Raw genomic sequence first — 18,567 nt, forward strand, 5'->3', positions numbered from 1 at the left:
GTCGGTTGAGTGTCCGACTTCGGCTCAGATCATGATCTCAGTTTGTGAGTTCGAGCCTCACGTCAGGCTCTGTGCTGACAGCTCAGAGCCTGGATCCTGCTTCGGATTCTGTATTTCCCTCTCTCTCTGCTCTTCCCCTGCTCACATGCTGTCTCTCTCTCAAAAATAAGTAAAGATTAAAAAAAAAAATTAAAAAAAAAAAAAAGAGTACATGTGTGAGTGGGGAAGGGGCAGAGAGAGAGGAGAGAGAGAATCCCAAGTGGGCTTCATGCTGTCAGTGCCAAGCCTGATGTGGGGCTCGGTCCCATGAATTGCTGAGATCATGACCAGAGCTGAAATCAAGAGTCAGGATACTTAACTGACTGAGCAACCCTGGTGCCTCACGATTTCTGTTTTTTTAAAGGCTGAATGTATTCCATTGTATGTGCATATATATAGTTTTTCTTATTTTCTTTATTTTTCATCTCTTGATGGATATTCAGGTTTCTTCGTCCTGACTATTGTGAATAATGTTGCAGTTAATGTAGGTATGCAGATGTCTATTGAGATACCATTTTCAGTTCCATTGGATATATACCTCAAAGTGGGATTGCTGGATCATATGGTAATATGGTGTTTAATTTTTTGAGGAACCTTGATACTGTTTTTCACAGTGGTTCTACTATTGTACATTTCTACCAACAGGGCACAGGAGTTCAATTTTTCCACATCCTCACTAAATGCTTTTTTTTTTTTTGACAGAAGTTATTCTAATGGGTGTGAGGTAATATCTCACTGTGGTTTTGATTTGCATTTCTTTAATGATTACTGATAATGAACACCCTTTCATATACTTGTTGGCCATTTGTATATTGTTATGAACTGACTGTTTATTCCCCCCACCCCAATTCATATTTTGAAGCCCTAAGCCCTAATGTGATGATATATGGAAGTGAGCCTTTGGTAATTAGGTTTATGTGAGGTCATGTTGCGACTATGAGGTGGAATGCTGCTATAACAAATAGATAAAAATGCTGAAGTGGCTTTGGAACTGGGTAATGGATGGAAACTGAAAGAGTCTTGAGGTATGTGGTAGAAAAAGCTGGGGTTATTGTGGAGGGACTTTTGAAGGTGATTCTGGTGAGGACTCAGAAAGAAAAGAGCTATAGAGAAAACCTCCATCTTAGAGAATATATAAATAGTCACGAATAGAATGTTGGTAGAAATATGGGTAGATATAGATATGGAAAGATCATTCTTTTGCGGTCTCAGACTGAAATGATGAATGATGGAAAAAAGGTGATCCTTCTCACAATGTGGCAAAGAACTTGGATGAATTGTGTTTATGTTCTAGCGTTTTGTGGAAGGTAGAACTTGGGAGTGATGAATGTTTAGCTGAGGAGATTTTTAAGCATCGTATTGAGGAAGCAGCTTGGTTCCTTCTGACTACTTATAGTAAACTTTGAGAAGAGAGAAACAAATTGAACAAGGGATTGTTAAGTGAAGCAAAAAGATATCAGAATTTAAAGATTTGGAAAATTCTCAGCCTGCCTAAACTCCAAAAACTAAGAAAGCTATTTGGAAAAGAATATGAAGGATGTGGCTGAAAAACCATTTGATAAGGAGATTAGTATGAGTATGAACCATGAACTGTGAGAAATAAATGCCTGTTGTTTAAATCACCCAGTTTACTGTACTTTGTTGTGCTACCATAAGCTGATGAAGATCTGCATCTTCTCTGAAGAAATGTCTATTCAAGTCCTTTGCACATTTTTAAATTGGATTGTTTGGGTTTTAGTTTTTGAATTGTGGTTCTTTATATATCCTGAATATTAATCTCTTATCGTGCATATGGATTGCTGATATTCTCCTGCTCTGTAGGTTGCCTTTTCACTCTCTTGATTGTTTCTTTTACAGTGTTGAAGTTTTGAGTTTGATTTAGTCCAGTTTGTCTCTTTCTGCTTTTATTGCTTGTGATTTGATGTCTTATCCGAGAAATTATTGCCAAATCTAATGTCATGAAGTCTTCCCCCTGTTTTCTTCTAGGAGTTTTGCTGTTTTAGATCTTCCATTTTGGTCTTTAATCCATTTTGAGTTAATTTTTGTTTATAGTGTAAAGTAAGGATCATCTTCATTAATTTGCACGTGGATATTCAATTTCTCCAACACCATTGTTGTAGAGACTATCCTTTCCCCTTTGTGTAGCTGTGGCACATTTGTCAGAGACCGTTTGACTATATATGAGGATTTATTTCTGTGTTTTCTGTTTCATTGGTTTATATGTCTGTCTTTATGCCAGAACCATACTGTTTTGATTACTATAGCTTTGTTATGTGTTTGAAACTGGGAATTATGAGGCTCCAGCTTTGTTTTTCTTTTTCAAGATTATTTTGGTTATTCAGGATCCTCAGAGTTCATATGAATTTTAAGTTTCTTTCTTTTCTTTTTTTTCTTTCTTTCTTTCTTTCTTTTTTTTTTCTATTTTTTCAAACAAGGGACAATGGAAAAATACCGTATTGGGAGAAAGTGCTAGTAGGGATTGCATTTAATCTGTAGATTGCCATGGGTAGTATTGGACATTTTAATAATATTAAGTCTTCCAGTCAGTATCTTTCTGTTTATTGTGTCCTGTTTAGTTTCATTCAGCACTGTGATACAGTTTTCCTTGTACAAGTCTTTTATCTTTCTGATTAAATTTATCCTATTTTATTCTTTTTGATGCTATTGTAAATGGGATCATTTTCTTAAAAAAATTTTTTTTTAACATTTATTTATTATTAAGAGACAGAGCATGAGCATGTGAGGGGCAGAGAGAGGGGGAGGCACAGAATCTGAAGCAGGCTCCATGCCCTGAGCTGTCAGCACAGAGCCCGACGCAGGGCTCGAACTCACAGACTGTGAGATCATGACCTGGGCTGAAGTTGGATGCCCAACTGACTGAGCCACCCGGGAGCCCCGGGATCCTTTTCAGATTGTTCATTGTTAGTGTATAGAAATGCAAGATATATTTGTATGTTGATTTTGTATCCTGTGACTTTGCTGATCTCATTTATTAGTTCTTAAACAGTTTTTTGGAGGTTCTTTAGAGTTTGTATATCCAAGACCACATTGTAAACAGAGGTAATTTTACTTCTTCCTTCCCTGTTTGGATACCTTTTATTTATTTTTCTTGCCTGATTGCTCTGGCCAAGACTTCCAAATATCATAGTGAATAAAGTGACAAGAATGAGCATCTTTGCCTTTTTCCTGATCTTAGAAGGCAGCTTTCAGTTAGTTGTTTGCCATTGAGTATGTTGGTTGTGGGTTGTTTATATATGGCCTTTATTATGTTGAGGTAATTCTTTGTATTCCTAGTTTGTTGAGTGTTTTTATAAAAGGATGTTGACGTTTTTGAAATGCTTTTTCTGCATCAGTGGAGATGATCATGTGGTTTTTGAACTTGATTCTGTTAGTGTGGTGAATTATTTTGATTTTTATAGGTTGAAACATCATTGCTTTCCAGGAATAAATCCCATTTGCTCATGATATATAATCCTGTCAGTGTGTTACTGAAATTGGTTACTAGTGTTTTGTTGAGAGTTTTTGCATCAATATTCATCAGGGATGTTGGTTAGTAGTTTTCTTGTGGTATCTTTGTCTGGTTTTGGTATCAATGCTGACCTCGCTGAATGGGTTTGGAAGTGTTCCTCCCTCTTTAATTTTTTGGAAAAGTTTGAGAAGGATTGCTATTAGTTCTTTAAATATTTGGCGAAATTCTTTAGTGAGGTCATTTGGTACTGGGCTTTTCTTTGTTGGGAAGTTTTTAATTATTCATTTAATCTCCTTGTAATATATCCAGATTTTTTTTTTCTTCAGTACTCATTTTTGGTCTATTTTGTGTGTCTAGGAATTTATCCATTTCTTCTAGGTTATCCAATTGGTTGGCATGTAATTATTCATAGTAGTCTCTTATCCTTTTTGTTTCTGTGGCATCCATTTGTAATGTCTTCTTTTTCACTTCTAATTTTTGTTACTGTGTTTTTTCTTTTCTTAGTTTACCTAAGGGTTTGTAAATTTTGTTGAACTCTTCAACAAACCAGATTTTAGTTTTATTAGTTATTTCTGTTCTATTTTCTTTTATTTATTTCTGCTTTAATCTTTATTATTTCTCTCTTTCTGCTAACTTCGGGTTTAGTTTGTTCTTTTTCTAGTTCCTTGAGTTATTAAAAAAAATCCATGAGCTGGCTGCTTTTCCCCAATTTTTGAGAGCTATGTTGGCTTCTTTCTTCAGTGTTATATGTTCTGTGGTGGTGCCCTAACTGCTGAGCTCTCACAGGCAATTACAATATGCTTTTCCCAGTCAGTTTGCTAAGTTAGGTAAGACAGAAATCAGTTCCTTCAATAGTCCCCTGAAAAGCAAGAATGTTGGATGCATATTCGACTTTCCCTTTTCCTTCCCAAGGGAGAAGCAGAGCATTGGGCTATTTCTCTTGATCTTAAGCTGTGTCAATCAATCTAGGGGAGGGGCTGACTTGGATGAAATGAAATGGCTTTTTTTTTTTTTTTTTTTTTTTTACCTGTTTCATTGCAGTTGAACCTAAGGTACTACAGTTTCCTAACTGGTTTCTGGCATTCCTATAAAGAGATTTACTCTCCTAAAAAGGAATAAAAAATTCAGATCATATAATATTAAGTTAGTGTTTCTGTGGGAGAACGAGTCTAGGGCTTCCTGTTCTACCATCTTGGTGAATCTGATGTCCACAGTTTTTTGGGGGTGCTTTAGTAAATAGGTATGGTGGATTAAATCATTGACCACTTTGTTGAGCTGAAACTCCAGGACCCCTTTCCTTCCAGAAGGTTGGGCTGATATCATGTGGCTCAAAGCTCCAAACCTCTAATCACAGTGTTTGCCTTTCTGTCCTTTGCATGCCTTCTGCCTACCTGAGTCATCTCCTTTGTATTAACTTGGGCCTACCATGAGTCACCTCATTAGCATAAACTCTAAGTTGTACTGGATGGTTTAAAGGTGCTTTTCAGACATTGGGGATAAAGGCCAGCCAAATTCTTTATTACACATGCATATTGAAATCTAATCACATAATGTAAAATTTAAAGGGTGCGAAGATGTACAAGGAAATATCAGTCTTCCACCCACCCCTGTTTCTCAGCCCCCCAGTTTTTCTCCATGGAGGCTGGTACTATTTTTTAAATCATTTTTTTTTCACCTAAGTAACAGTTAATTCCCATAAGAAGTAGTAGGTTTTTCCCCCTTTGGCTATTGCTTATTTTGAGGATTTGAAGGACTGTTTTGTTCTCCAAACAGTAATGAATACATTTATGTGAATGAATCCTTTACTTTAAATCTTGAAATGAGTTTGTTACTGAAACACACTAGTTCCTGGGATAGAAAAGTGAAAATAATCTTTTGCTTTTGTTTTTTTCCCCATGAAAGTCATGCTTTCTTTTCTCCTGGATTAAGAATACTATGTTCATTGTAAAAAAATTTGAGGGGGGAGAATAGTGACACATAGGGTAACAAAAGCCTTACCATTTAATGTTTTCCCATCTTTTTTGCAGTTTGTGTGATTATTGAGTGGTTGCACATTTAAACATACTTTATGTTAAAAAACTTCACATAGTTTTGGAAAACAGTATGCAGGTTCCTCAAAAAACTAAAAATAGAACTACCCTACGATCTAGCAATTGCACTACTAGGCATTTATCCATGGGATACAGGTGTGCTGTTTTGAAGGGACACATGCACCCCCATGTTTATAGCAGCACTATCAACAATAGCCAAAGTTTGGAAAGAGCCCAAATGTCCTTCGATGGATGAATGGATAAGGAAGATGTGGTATATATATACAATGGAGTATTACTTGGCAATCAAAAAGAATGAAATCATGCCATTTGCAACTGCATGGATGGAACTGGAGGGTATTACGCTAAGTGACATTAGTCAGAGAAAGACAAAAATCATATGACTTCACTCATATGAGGACTTTTCAGATACAAAACAGATGAACATAAAGGAAGGGAAACAAAAATAATATAAAAACAGGGAGGGGAACAAAACAGAAGAGACTCATAAATATGGAGAACAAACTGAGGGTTACTGGAGGGGTTGTGTGGGGGGGATGGGCTAAATGGGTAAGGGGGCACTAAGGAATCTACTCCTGAAATCATTGTTGCACTACGTGCTAACTAATTTGGATGTAAATTTTTAAAAATAAAAAATAAAATAAAAAAAATAAAAATAAAAAAGATTTACATAAAACCTCTAAAAATGTAAATCTACTAGGAAAAAAAAAACTCACACAGTTGAGAATAGAATCTAGAGTTTTATATCATTTTTTCCTGTATAACACTACTGAGATCATTTTCCTATACCTTAAATAATCTTCAGTAATATAGTTTTACCATTTCCTTGTTTTTGCATGTTTCCAGTTTTGTGCATAAATTAACAAATCTATTAGATTATTTTGCTTTAAGGTTTTTTTCTTGATTGATTTTAAGAGACTTAAAAGTTAATTATTTATTATTTTTATCTTATATCATTCATGATCATAGTCAGAACTATTGTTTCAAGGTAAGTAATTTTTACTGACTTGCAGTAGGGCTAGAGCTTACAAAATTGACTTTTATTTATTAGACTTTTTAAAAATATCAGTATCTTTTTAAATGATTTTTAAAAATGTCCTTTAAACAATAGTTGTCCTTCAGTTCTTAGGAAAAATTTGTAGGTTATATTTTATATGTACATATTTATATTAACTTAATTTGGTATAAGTTTTGTGTATATTTTTAATCTTTTTGTCTCACAGGTGAGCTCTTGTCTTCCTCTACTTTTTCGCTTCTTTTCCATTATTTCAGTTGAACATTTATAAAGGGGTACTGTGCAGGAGATGTAAGGATAAATTCTCAAGGAAATTTAAAGATAGGAGTGGGGAGTGATAGATACATAAATCTAATAGTGTGCATAAATAGGTTTTAAAATTTTATTGATGGGTTCAAAAATAAAATCTAGATGTTTTGGCTGTTTCCCCTCTTGCCAGGGTCCTGTATTAATAGGAAGTTCTCAAGGTGGTGTCAACATTGAAGATGTTGCTGCTGAGACTCCTGAGGCCATAGTTAAAGAACCTATTGATATTGTAGAAGGCATTAAAAAGGAACAAGCTGTCCGGGTATGTTGTATTCTGAAGAATTTCTACATAGCTTTATTGGATAATTGTAATACTTAAAAAAAGAAAGAGAATTAACTTTGTATAAGTTAAGTGACAAAACTTTTTTAAAAAACTTTTTTAGTGTCAATGCATGTTAATATCTTGTTTGAAATTGAAACCTTTAAAGTATCTACAGTAGGGGTGCCTGGATGGCTCAGTCGGTTAAGCATCCAACTTCTGCTCAGGTCATGATCTCACAGTTTGTGAGTTTAAGCCCCGCATCGGGCTCTGTGCTGACAGTTCAGAGCCTGGAGCCTGCTTCAGATTTTGTGTCTCCCTCTCTCTCTCTGCCCCTCCCCCATACATGCTCTGTCTCTCAAAAATAAAGAAATGTTAAAAAAATTTTTTAGAAGTATCTACAATATTTTCCTTAAGTATTTTAATACTTGTCTTTAAAAGGCAAGGATTATTTTAATTAGCCCCTATACCATTGTCATACCTAGTAAAATTAATAATTCTTTATAATCATTACCTACCCATTCGTTCAAATTCCCTTGTCTCAAGTTTTTCATTTTTTTTCTTTTATAATTTGTATATAATTTCTCAGGCTGATTATCCTCTACTTATTGGTATTTGACTTTTTGCAAAAATCATATTCACCCTTAAAGAATTTAAGATTTGTATGAGAATTATAATTTGTATGAGTTGGGATCCATATAAGGTCTTTCATTGCTATTGGTTATTGTCTCATAGGTCTTTTTCTAATTTATAGGTTTTCTTTCCCTCACTCTCTTCATCCTTCTTTCGTTTGTTGAAGCAACTGGGGGTGATTATGGTTTATTGTTTATCATAGCCTGGATTTTACATACCCATGGTGGCATTTAATGTGTTCCAATCTCCCCTTTGTTTCCTGTAAATTGTATGGAATGGTAGGGACACTGTCTTATATATTCCTATAATCTGATTTTTTTGGAGGGAAGTGGTTGATGGATACTTTTGAGAATCTGATGAAAGCTATGGGCTTTTAGTGTCTGCACATAAACAATAATTTTTGCCTATACTTTAGTCTTCTGTACTGTCCTTTTTTGTGTGCTTCTTCCCCACTTTCTGTCCACCACCTTCTCCAAAAAAAAAACAAACAAAAAAAACCACAAAAAAACCCAACCGTGAAGTTTAATACCATAGCCTGTGAGAGTTGACTGGTAAGGTTGGAATACTGCTATTAAATTGTTTAGTTTGGATATGAAAAATAAGTGACCCATCTTAAAAGAAAAGTTTGAATGTTAAAGTTTGAATGAAATTAATGTGTATTAGTGGGAAACTCTGTCAAAATAAGCTTATGATATTGAAGTACAGTAGAGCAAGAATTTTTGACTAGCACAAAAGTTTAAAGGAGATAGCGAAATTACCTTGGTAAAGTCATTGAAGCAAGATAATGGTATAAAGGTTTAAAGGGGACAGACAGAGACTTGATTCATTAGGTAGTTATGTGAGAATGATGACTGCACAGTTAAATTTAGATGAGAAAGAATACTTGATTTCGAATAACACTTGAAGGAATAATCTACTCAGGTTACAGCTTTTTGAGTGAAGAGCAGAAATGCTACCTAGCACAGTGTTTGGCAAATTAATGTCTTTCTGGGTTGATCAGAATTCTGTTGCAATTCTCAAATATTTAGATCTAAAATGGTAGATTATAACCTAGTGAAAATCTTTCTTAATGAAATAATATTTAATTATTTCTCATTTATTTCATATTATTCTCTATATGAAATAAGTCTTAATTGAAAATGCCATTTTTTTTTTGGCTGATTATCCTCTTTACTTACTGGTATTTGACTTTTTGCAAAAATCATATTCACCCTTAAAGAATTTAAGATTTTCTGTAATTAAAATTCAAATGTATTGCAACCTTAGATAGTAGTTAGAAAAGAGGAAAACCTCCTTCATAGTGTTCTTGAGCAATTGCAGCAGTTAGAATAAATATATAGACATGTAGCTTCTATATCAGTAGTCCAGAATTGCTTATGGAACTTCAAAAATTATGAAAGGCTTGGTCCACTGTCGGACTTGTAAACCAGAACTTCTAGTTTGGAACTTTGGTATGTGTATTTTTTAAAAAGCTCTTCAGGTATATATCTAGTTAGGAATCTCTACTCAAGACTATACACCCCTCTATTAGAATAGAAGCTTAAGTAACTGTATCTTTTGGGCCTGTCTTATATTAGATACTCAGTAGATTTCTGAATGAATGCAGTTATACTGGTTTGACTGAATGTGTCCTAATTGCTTGGTAGACACTGTTCATAAGTTACTTAAAAGGTAAAATCAAGTGATTTAATATTTTTGCCGTCATTTGCACCATTGGGATTGTCAGTCCACCTTTTATATGTCTTTTAATAAAATATAAGCCTCTTTCAGTTTAGGTTTGCCATAAGGCTTAGAGGCAATATGAAGGCAATGGAATAAACACTGGAACTGGAATCTAGTCAGGACTTAACTTCTCTGAATCTTTCTCATTTGTAAAATGGCCATACTACTTGTCTTGTGGGAATTTTGAATAAAAAGTTTTATTGAACCATTTAGTAGTAGTGGCTGCTATTTCAGTCATTCATGTTTGACTACAAACAATTCATACTTATTATTTAAGTGATAAGCTAGAAGGTTTTTATTTACAGTAACTTAATGTTGATTGGACATACGCAACATACATATAATAAAGAGACAAATTGATTTCAGCTTGCACAGAAGATGGGATTTCCACCTAATATTGTGGACTCTGCAGCAGAAAATATGATCAAGCTTTACAACCTTTTCCTGAAATATGATGCAACTATGGTAGAAATAAATCCAATGGTAGAGGATTCGGATGGAGCCGGTAAGGGACCTTTTCCTTTTTACCAAACACTGATTCTGTATTTATCCACCAATTGTATGCTTCAGTAAGGAAGTTGAATTCATAAGGAAGTGAACTCTTTCCTATGTAGAAACTTATTTTATAATAAATTGAATGTGAACAAATATGAAGGATAAATACCTATTAAAACAAACACTTAAAATGTATATTTATGTACACACAGGGAGGTTAAAGCTGCACTGTCCAGTATGGGGGCTACCAGCCACACGTGGCAATTAACATTTATTAGAATATTCCTCAGTTGAACTAGTCACATTGCAACTGCTCAGTAGCCACATGTGGTTACCTTATCAGATAGCACACATACAGAATATTGCCATCATTGCAGAAAGAAAGTTCTTTTGGGCAGTGCTGATGAGAGTAATTAGTGGGGTAGTGAGTAAATGGCAGTAGTTTTGAGGAACTAGCCCTCTTAGTCTCCCACAAGTTTCAGACTTTAGAGTTGTCATGGGTCTTTATTATACAAAGGGTAGAGCCTGGTACTTGCTTCCTTTTAATATTTCTATCCAACAGAGAAGTAAGATTAGCTTGTCACTTTGACACCTTTTCTTTTGCATGTATTTAAAGGAAAATCAGATTCTGAATGACCATACCTTCCATGTATAGCCATTTTAAAAATATAAGTTGCATTATTGTAGCCTAAATTTTTCTTGATACTTTATATTAACTGTATTACTTGATTTTGTTTCAAGCCACTTTGGATATTTTAATCTCTTAAGCATTTGTAGATCACCTTTCACTTGTATACTTTTAATTAGGTACATTCTTTATTATAGAAATGGATTTTTAGTTGGTCATTTATATGATTGTGTAAAGAAGAATGAGTAAATTCTCTTGTGATCATAGAGGTCATTTATAAAACTAAAAAATTTTTTTATAAAGAGTAAAGGCTGATGCACATTTTCAAAATGAAATTTTCAGTGAAGGAGAATTATTTGTATAAAAGTTTTTTTTGTTTTGTTTTGCTTCTGTAATAATAACATTGAAAGCAAGACTCCTGAATTACTTTCAGTTGTGAAATTCTACAGCCATATTCTGTTGGTGAGGGAATGTCTTTGTTCTCTTAAAAACTAATTTTTTTCCCTTTGTATTTTAGTTTATCTTTTCTTTTCTTTGTATGCATTTCTATATATTTTGAAGGAGTTTTTTTTTTTTTTTTTTCCTTTTCTGATTAAGGGCATTGTATTTACAGAAAATTTGCAAAGTACCAAGAAACATAGGTAGGTTGGAAAAACTTCCTATAACCTCATTACCTACCATCGTTTTTTTTTTTTTCCTTAAAGTTTATTTATTATTTATTTTGGGAGCGAGAGGTAGAGAAAGCAGGGAGGGACAGAGAGAGAGGGAGAGAAAATCCCAAGTAGGCTCCACACTGTCAGCACAGAGCCTGACATAGGGCTTGATCTCACGAACCGTGAAATTTATGGCCTGAGCCGGGATCAAGACTTGGATGCTTAGCTGACTGAGCCACCCAGATCCCCCCCACCCCACCACAAACATCCTTTTTAATATTTTAGTTCATTTCAGCCTGTTCTGTAATTGGGATCATATTGTCTATTCAGTTTATATCTTTCCCTTTTTAAACTTAAGACTACATGATAAAATTTTTGATGTTAAATATTTTTCAGTTTTTAAAGGCTTGTATATTATTTGTATATAAGTCTTTGCAGCCTTGATTAGCTTTCGCATAGATTCTTAGAAGTAGAATTTTGGGATTGAAGAGTAATGATATTTTAACATGTTTGATTATTGGGCCAGGATAATAACATTTTGAGATGTATTTTGCCAGATTGTTGTCTGGAAAAGTTGTTCTAACTTACAGAGTGTTCATTTCAATGCCTACTTGTGCCAGAAGTGGCTGTTATCTTGGTTTTAAACTCTGTCAAACTGCTAATCAGGACGTGGTATCTTATTTTTCAATTCTTTGATTATTTGTGATGTTGAGAATTTTTCATGTTTATCAGACATACATTTTCCTCAGTAGACTGCAAAGTTTCTGTTGATGTCCTTTGGCAGCTGTGTTAGTTCCCAGTGGTTGCTGTAACAAATTACTACAAACTGGACATAGAAATCTAGGTTGATATGTCTTTTTTTGTCCTTTCAAATACTTTCTCCTGCCCCATTCTTCTTTCTACTTCCAATATTACATGTTAGATAACATGATACTGTTTAACAGGTCACTTTTTCCCCCCACCTCCAGATTGGATAACTTCTGTTTATCTATCTTCAAGTCCATTGACCCATCTCTAATAAATATGTTGTTAAGCCCACCCAGTGAATTTATCATTTTAGGTGTTGTGCTTTTTAGTTCTAGATTTTTTTTTTTTTATAGTTTTATTTGCTACTGAGGTACCCATCTAGTCCTTTATTATGGCCATATTTTTCTTTAAATCCTTAAGCATATTTAAAATAACTTTCACAGTCTTCTGATTTTAAATCTGGATCGTGTTGGGTTTGGTTTTTCTTGTCTCCTTTTTCTCTTTACCATTGGTCACATTTTCCTATTTTTCTTTCATGGATATAGTAATTTTTAGTTGCATACTGGACATTTTGTAAAATATGGTGTAGAGACGAAATTCTTTTATTTTCCTCTGGAAGAATGTTGATTTTTATTGTTATTTATAGTTAACTTAGCAGGACTTGAAACTCTGTCTCATGTTGGGCAGGCTTCTGGGCTGAAACCAATCACTTCTTTCAGCCTTTTATCAAGTACAGCAAGGAGAATGTTGCAGTTATATTGGGGTGAGGAAGGGATAAAGCACTGAAAGGTGAAGTTGGGAGAATTGACCTTCATATGAGTCATTTTGGTAGAGTGCTGGAAGTAAAACCTGATTAGAATGGGTTTAAGGGAGGATTGCAGGAGAAAAATTTGTACAATGAGTTTAGGCAAAGGGGCTGGCAGATGTAAATATTTTAGGTTTTGTAGGCCACGAATGGTGCTTTTCTTCATATTTTTGTTCTTCTCCTTCTTTCTTTTCCCTTCTTTGTTCTTCACAACCCATTAAAAATATGTAAAAATGTGAAACCCATTCTTTGCTTACAGGCAATACCAAATAGGCATAGGCTATATCTGGGCCATGGGCCATATTGTTTTTTTGCTGACCCTTGGTTTAAACAGACAATTTGTTCAAGGACTTTTGCTGTACATGAAGTGAAGGGTAAGGGGGAAGAGGTTGCAAAATATATTTTTCTTTCTTTTTTAAGGTGGGAAAAATAACAGCATTTTTGCAAGTTGTTGGGATTTAGCCAGTAGGTAAAGGGGGGGCACTTTATAATGCAGGAAAGGTAGAATTGCCAGAACAATGTGTCTGAGTAAGCGAGAGGGAGTGGGGTCCAGGGTGCAAGTGACGGGATTAGCCAGGTGCATGGATGGTTAATTTTTGGCAATTTTAAAACAAATTTTAAGTGTTTTTGAAGTGGACTTTTTTTTCTCTTTTATCTGTTATCTGCCTAGGGTGGGTGTGGAACTACTAACTTTGATGGGGCAGGTTTAATTCCCAAATATTCTTTTTTAATAAACAGTTTGAATGCATTGTGAACATAAATTGAAATACTTTCAATAAATAACAAAGCCTAATTTTCCCCTAAACTAAGAACTATTATTGGTTAGTGTATTGTGTCTGTCTTGAAATTAAGATCACTTTCTTTTTCTTCCTTTCACAGTGCTGTGCATGGATGCAAAGATTAATTTTGATTCTAATTCAGCTTATCGTCAGAAGAAAATCTTTGACTTACAGGACTGGACCCAGGAAGACGAAAGGGACAAAGATGCAGCTAAGGCAGATCTGAACTACATTGGCCTTGATGGAAATATAGGCTGTCTAGGTACTGTGTGTTTTTATGTTAAAGTTGGATTGGCTGAGCTTAGTTTGTTTTCTCTGGGTCTGTTGTTTATACAAATCATTTTCCCCTCTTGATAGTAAATGGTGCTGGTTTGGCTATGGCCACAATGGATATAATAAAACTTCATGGAGGGACTCCAGCGAACTTTCTTGATGTTGGTGGTGGTGCTACAGTCCATCAAGTAACAGAAGCATTTAAGCTTATCACTTCAGATAAAAAGGTAAAATTCGAATGACGAGAAGTAATTTGATTAATTAGTAGATGTGGTCATTATAAGAGTATACCGTTATAATTCAAAAAGACATCACTAGTTTGTAAAAAGCTCCTGAAATCAGTGCAATAAAAGTTAACTAGAAAAAAAAGATAAAGATTCCCACTCTAATTTAGAAAACAAGATGAAGATATATTAGATGGTATTAGGTAATACTATAAATGGTAGTGATCTGGTGTAGAAGCCATTCCTGTGGAAAAATTCTGGAGATGCTAGTTGACCATAAAAGCCCAGAAATCTCAAAAATCTACAAAGCTACAAACAAGAAAATTAAAATTATTTTAAATTCTATTCACAGGTAATTTTTGTTACTATTGACTTGATCATTTTTTCTTGACTTGTTTGTTCTTGTATATTTCACACACATGCGCACGCGCACACACACACACACACACACACACACACACACAAAATTTCTCATACACACACTTCCTATTTTCCTTTCTCTCTCTTCTTGTTTGCATATATATTTTTATAGAAACAACTTTATTTGCATATATATTTTTATAGAAACAACTTTATTAAGATATAATTCACATGCCATCAAGTTCACTCATTCATATATATCTTTCAAAATACATATTTTGAATTTTTTGGCTAACATATTTTGAGCCACTTTTTCCATTTACTATGGTGTGCTTGTAAAACACTCATTTTAATGTTTGCATAAATCTGTCATATGTAGATATGCCATAAGTTAGAACTCTGACTTTATAAATGATTATCAGAACACAAGAGATGTGAAACATGATCCAAAAGATAGACATATTATCGATCATTTTTTAAAGAAGTATATCTACTATGTGACCAATGTGGGTTTTGTAAGACTTAATAGAAAAATAAGATAGTGGCTACCTTAGAACTAGTTTTACTGAATTTAGAACTGAGAATTCCTCATTGGTAAGGATAATTTCTTACTCTTTCCTTTTCCTGTGGCTGGAATAATGCTTAGTACACAGAGGTCATTGATAAATATTTATTATTGATGATGCCGACAATGTACATTTTACTTGTGATGTTAGACTCTAGAATTGTTTTTAAAAATTTAATTTACCATTCTTTGAGCCTATGGAATTATTTGCCATATTTAGTTTTACAAAAAGCATTGAACTAAAATGAGAAATAAAAGTGCTTTATTTCCCTTGTTTAATAACTGTTCAAAAAAGTAAACAAATCTTATTAGAACCATATTTCTGTAGCTTCTTTTGGCATAAACTCTAAAAAGCAGAGTATTATCTAATTATTTAACTGTTGAATACTTACTAACGTGAACTAAAATTCTAATTACTTTTCTAGGTATGGCTTTTAGGGCCTAGGGACAAGAATAAAGCATATGAAGACTTCCAGTGTTGTGGGCTGACAGGAAGGGCATTGGAGTTGGAAACAGGCCAGGAACCTAGGGAGACAATGTAGATAGCATTGAAGTAGCTGTATACTTACCATGTCTCTTTGTGTTGGACACTGTACTTGGCATTTGGGAATACATGGTTACTTTGCTCAAGGTATTTATAGTCTGACTGGGGTGATAAAGTGAGTGTAGTGCTGTGGAAGAACAGAAGACTGAGCCAGTAACTGGGAGAATCAGGGTGGCCTTCACTGAATGAATGATTCCTTGAGCTGTCTTGAGAAATTGAATGAGTTAGGCAAGAGGAAGAATATACAAAGGCATGTAGAGTCCAAAGAAGACCACTGTGTTTATGGAATGGGAAGATGCTTATGCATAAGAATATAGCATTATTGGAATGAATGATTAATGTTGGCAATTGAGACCACACTGTAAAGATCTCTGTTATCTGTAGTTAGGGAATTTGGATTTTAACCCCCTTACCCTAGTCCATATATATCATATATATATCATATATATGTGTGTGTGTGCGTGTATGTATATATCTCCATCCCCTTTCTCTTTATTTATTAATTGTATATATGACTTAATATATATTTAATTATAATTATATAATTATTATATATTATATGTTATAGTTATATATAATAATTATATTAAACATGTAATATTAATATATGTTTAAAAGAAAGTAACTCTGCTACTATAGGGTGAAATGGAGAGAAGAGAGGCACTGTCAGGAGAGATCAATTTGGTTGTTATACCTACTCGTTCAAAAATATTAAGAAGTCCTGGACAAAGGCAGTGTCAGTAAGAATAAAGCAAAGAAACCTGATTTAGAGGCATTTCTGAAATAGAATCATTAAATTCATTTTTCCCCCTTTTTGTGTTGGGAGGCCATGGAGAAGGGTTGGTTAGGTTAACTTTAGGACTTTTGGTTGGAGGGAATCATTGGGTGGTGATACCTTTTGTGCTGTCAGAGGCAAAGTAGAGAAATAGGTATTTCTGAATGAATGTGTTAAGTTTGGGTTGTGGTGACTGTATCTAGCAGGCAGTGGTAAGGATACTATACTTCCTATAATGGTTGGATGTATATTTGACAGTCCTCAGCACTGTGAGAAAAGTTGAAGTGTTAGGAGTTGGTAACATGACCCATGTGAGTGAGATGAGGAAACCAAGAGTGGAACCTTCTCCCCTTCTCCTCCCCTCCCCACCCTCCCAGATGAAGGATTGAATAGAGAAGGAAGACCCAATAAAAGAGAAAAAAGAAACTGACAGATAGTTGCTGATCAGGAGAAAGCGGTGACATCCAAGGGCAAGGTGGAGGGTTTTGAGAAGTAAGGGATGGGCAGTAGTGTCCATCTGTAGGAGTGATCAGGCAGAGTAAGGATTGAACTGATGATTGGGAACCCTAGCAAGAACAGTAGGGGAGAAGGGGGCAGAGACCAGGTTGTAATGGGTTGAACTGTGATCAGGAATTGAGGGAATGGAGTCATCCAGGCAAGATTACGTTTTCAGGGTACTTTTTCTGAAGGCACAGAAGAACATAGTGTTAGCATTTGAATGGAGGTGGGGTTGAGGAGAGCTATTTAGTGTGTGTTTGTTTGCTTGTTTGTTTAGAAGACCAGGAAGATGAGCTGTTTCTAGCTGGAGAGAGAAGAGATTTGAGGATGAAGAAGAGAGTGAGTATAGTCAACAGAGTGAAGGCCTGGGAAGATACAACACAGTAATTAGGGGATGAGATTAGTTTTCAACTCTCTCCTTGAGGTGTCATTGGAGAAAGGAAGATCACGTGTTAAAAATTAGAGTCCATGAAGTGGGATAGGAGACTTAGGAGGGAAGTGAGATGTATGAGACAGACCACTAGAGAAAGGGTTGCTGATGAAGAGTCATGATTGTGCCACCCTTCAGGTTATGCTAGTGTATCAGGGTTGTTGTTGTTGTTCTCATTTTTTTTGCTTTTCCTTGAAGTTGGAATGAGTAAACTGATTGGTTGAAATCATCCAATGGTGCACTCTTTGAAGGGATGGCAGAGGCATACTGGTCTTGACAGAGGTAGGGTATGGAGGAATTAAGCATGCAGCTAACAGTATCATTGTATTGCTCAGCCACAGGTTCTGGGCTCGGTAGTGAAGAAAGTCAGATCTGCTGAAGAGTTCTGGGAATTAGAACAAGGTTCAGGGAGTAGAGGCTTTTAAGAGGAAAAGACTGGGTTTTGATGGAGTTAGAGATAATAGGCACAAGGAGAGGAGGTTAAGCAGAGTGTGATTTACATAGCTGATATTCTAGAAACATTCATTCTGGTCAAGTCAAGGATTTGGCTTTGGTGGTAATTAGTTGAAATGGACTGGAGGTAAAAGTGACATGGTAGAGATCTAATAACTTTAAGTCCAGAGTGTTAGATGATGCTTGTGGTATGCATTGAAGCTATGCAGGATGAGGTGGGAGGGAGGGAGATAAGAGGGTGCTAAGGTCATTATGAATTCTAGTCTGTTTCTTCATTTCTTAAAGGTCTAGAAATAAGAGTGGTAAAGATAAGGAATAGATAGCATTGTTCAGTGTTTTTCAACCTTTTTAATGTCCTGTCATTCACAGAAGATGATATTTCAAAGGGGTATAGGCGATAGAGAAGGTTGCTTATAGTCAGAGACCACTGGCCCAGAGGCACTAGCTGTCCCAGAACCTTCCTAGCTGCCCAAAGGGTAGAGGGGAACAATATCTTGGTATGTCTGTAACCCATTTGTATCATTTGTAGCTCACTAGTTGGAAGCTCTGGTATAGGTGAATGAAGACTTTTTTTTGTTTGTTTTTCTAATGTTTTATTTTTGAGAGAGAGAGAGAGAGCATGGGTGGGAGAGGGGTAGAGAGAGAGGGGACACGGGATCTGAAGCAGGCTCCATGCTGACAGCAGCGAGCCCAATGGGGGGCTTGAACTCATGAACTGTGAGATCGTGACCTCAGCTGAAACCAAGAGTCTGGCACTCACTCAACTGAGCCACCCAGGTATTCCTGAACTAAGACTCTTTAAGAAATAACAAAGATTTGGGGGGAGGAAATGATCAAAGAACAG

At 35.2% G+C, this 18,567-nt stretch overlaps 1 protein-coding gene across 3 annotated transcripts in view; it reads left to right on the forward strand.

The window, feature by feature from the left end:
* The window catches only part of SUCLA2 (succinate-CoA ligase ADP-forming subunit beta), a 52,891-nt gene that overhangs the window by 21,779 nt on the left and 12,545 nt on the right, over positions 1-18,567 (forward strand). For 2 of the 3 annotated variants that reach the window (XM_045476253.1, XM_045476242.1), the window contains exons 5-8: positions 7,014-7,142; positions 9,861-9,999; positions 13,702-13,863; positions 13,959-14,101. In XM_045476253.1, the coding sequence (XP_045332209.1) occupies positions 7,014-7,142; positions 9,861-9,999; positions 13,702-13,863; positions 13,959-14,101 (573 nt within the window). Of the gene's footprint in view, positions 1-7,013; positions 7,143-9,860; positions 10,000-13,701; positions 13,864-13,958; positions 14,123-18,567 lie in introns of all 3 variants that reach the window. The other variant, XM_045476263.1, reaches the window with a different exon arrangement.

This window comes from Leopardus geoffroyi, chromosome A1 (genome assembly GCF_018350155.1).
Source record: "Leopardus geoffroyi isolate Oge1 chromosome A1, O.geoffroyi_Oge1_pat1.0, whole genome shotgun sequence".
Classification (NCBI taxonomy): domain Eukaryota; kingdom Metazoa; phylum Chordata; class Mammalia; order Carnivora; family Felidae; genus Leopardus; species Leopardus geoffroyi.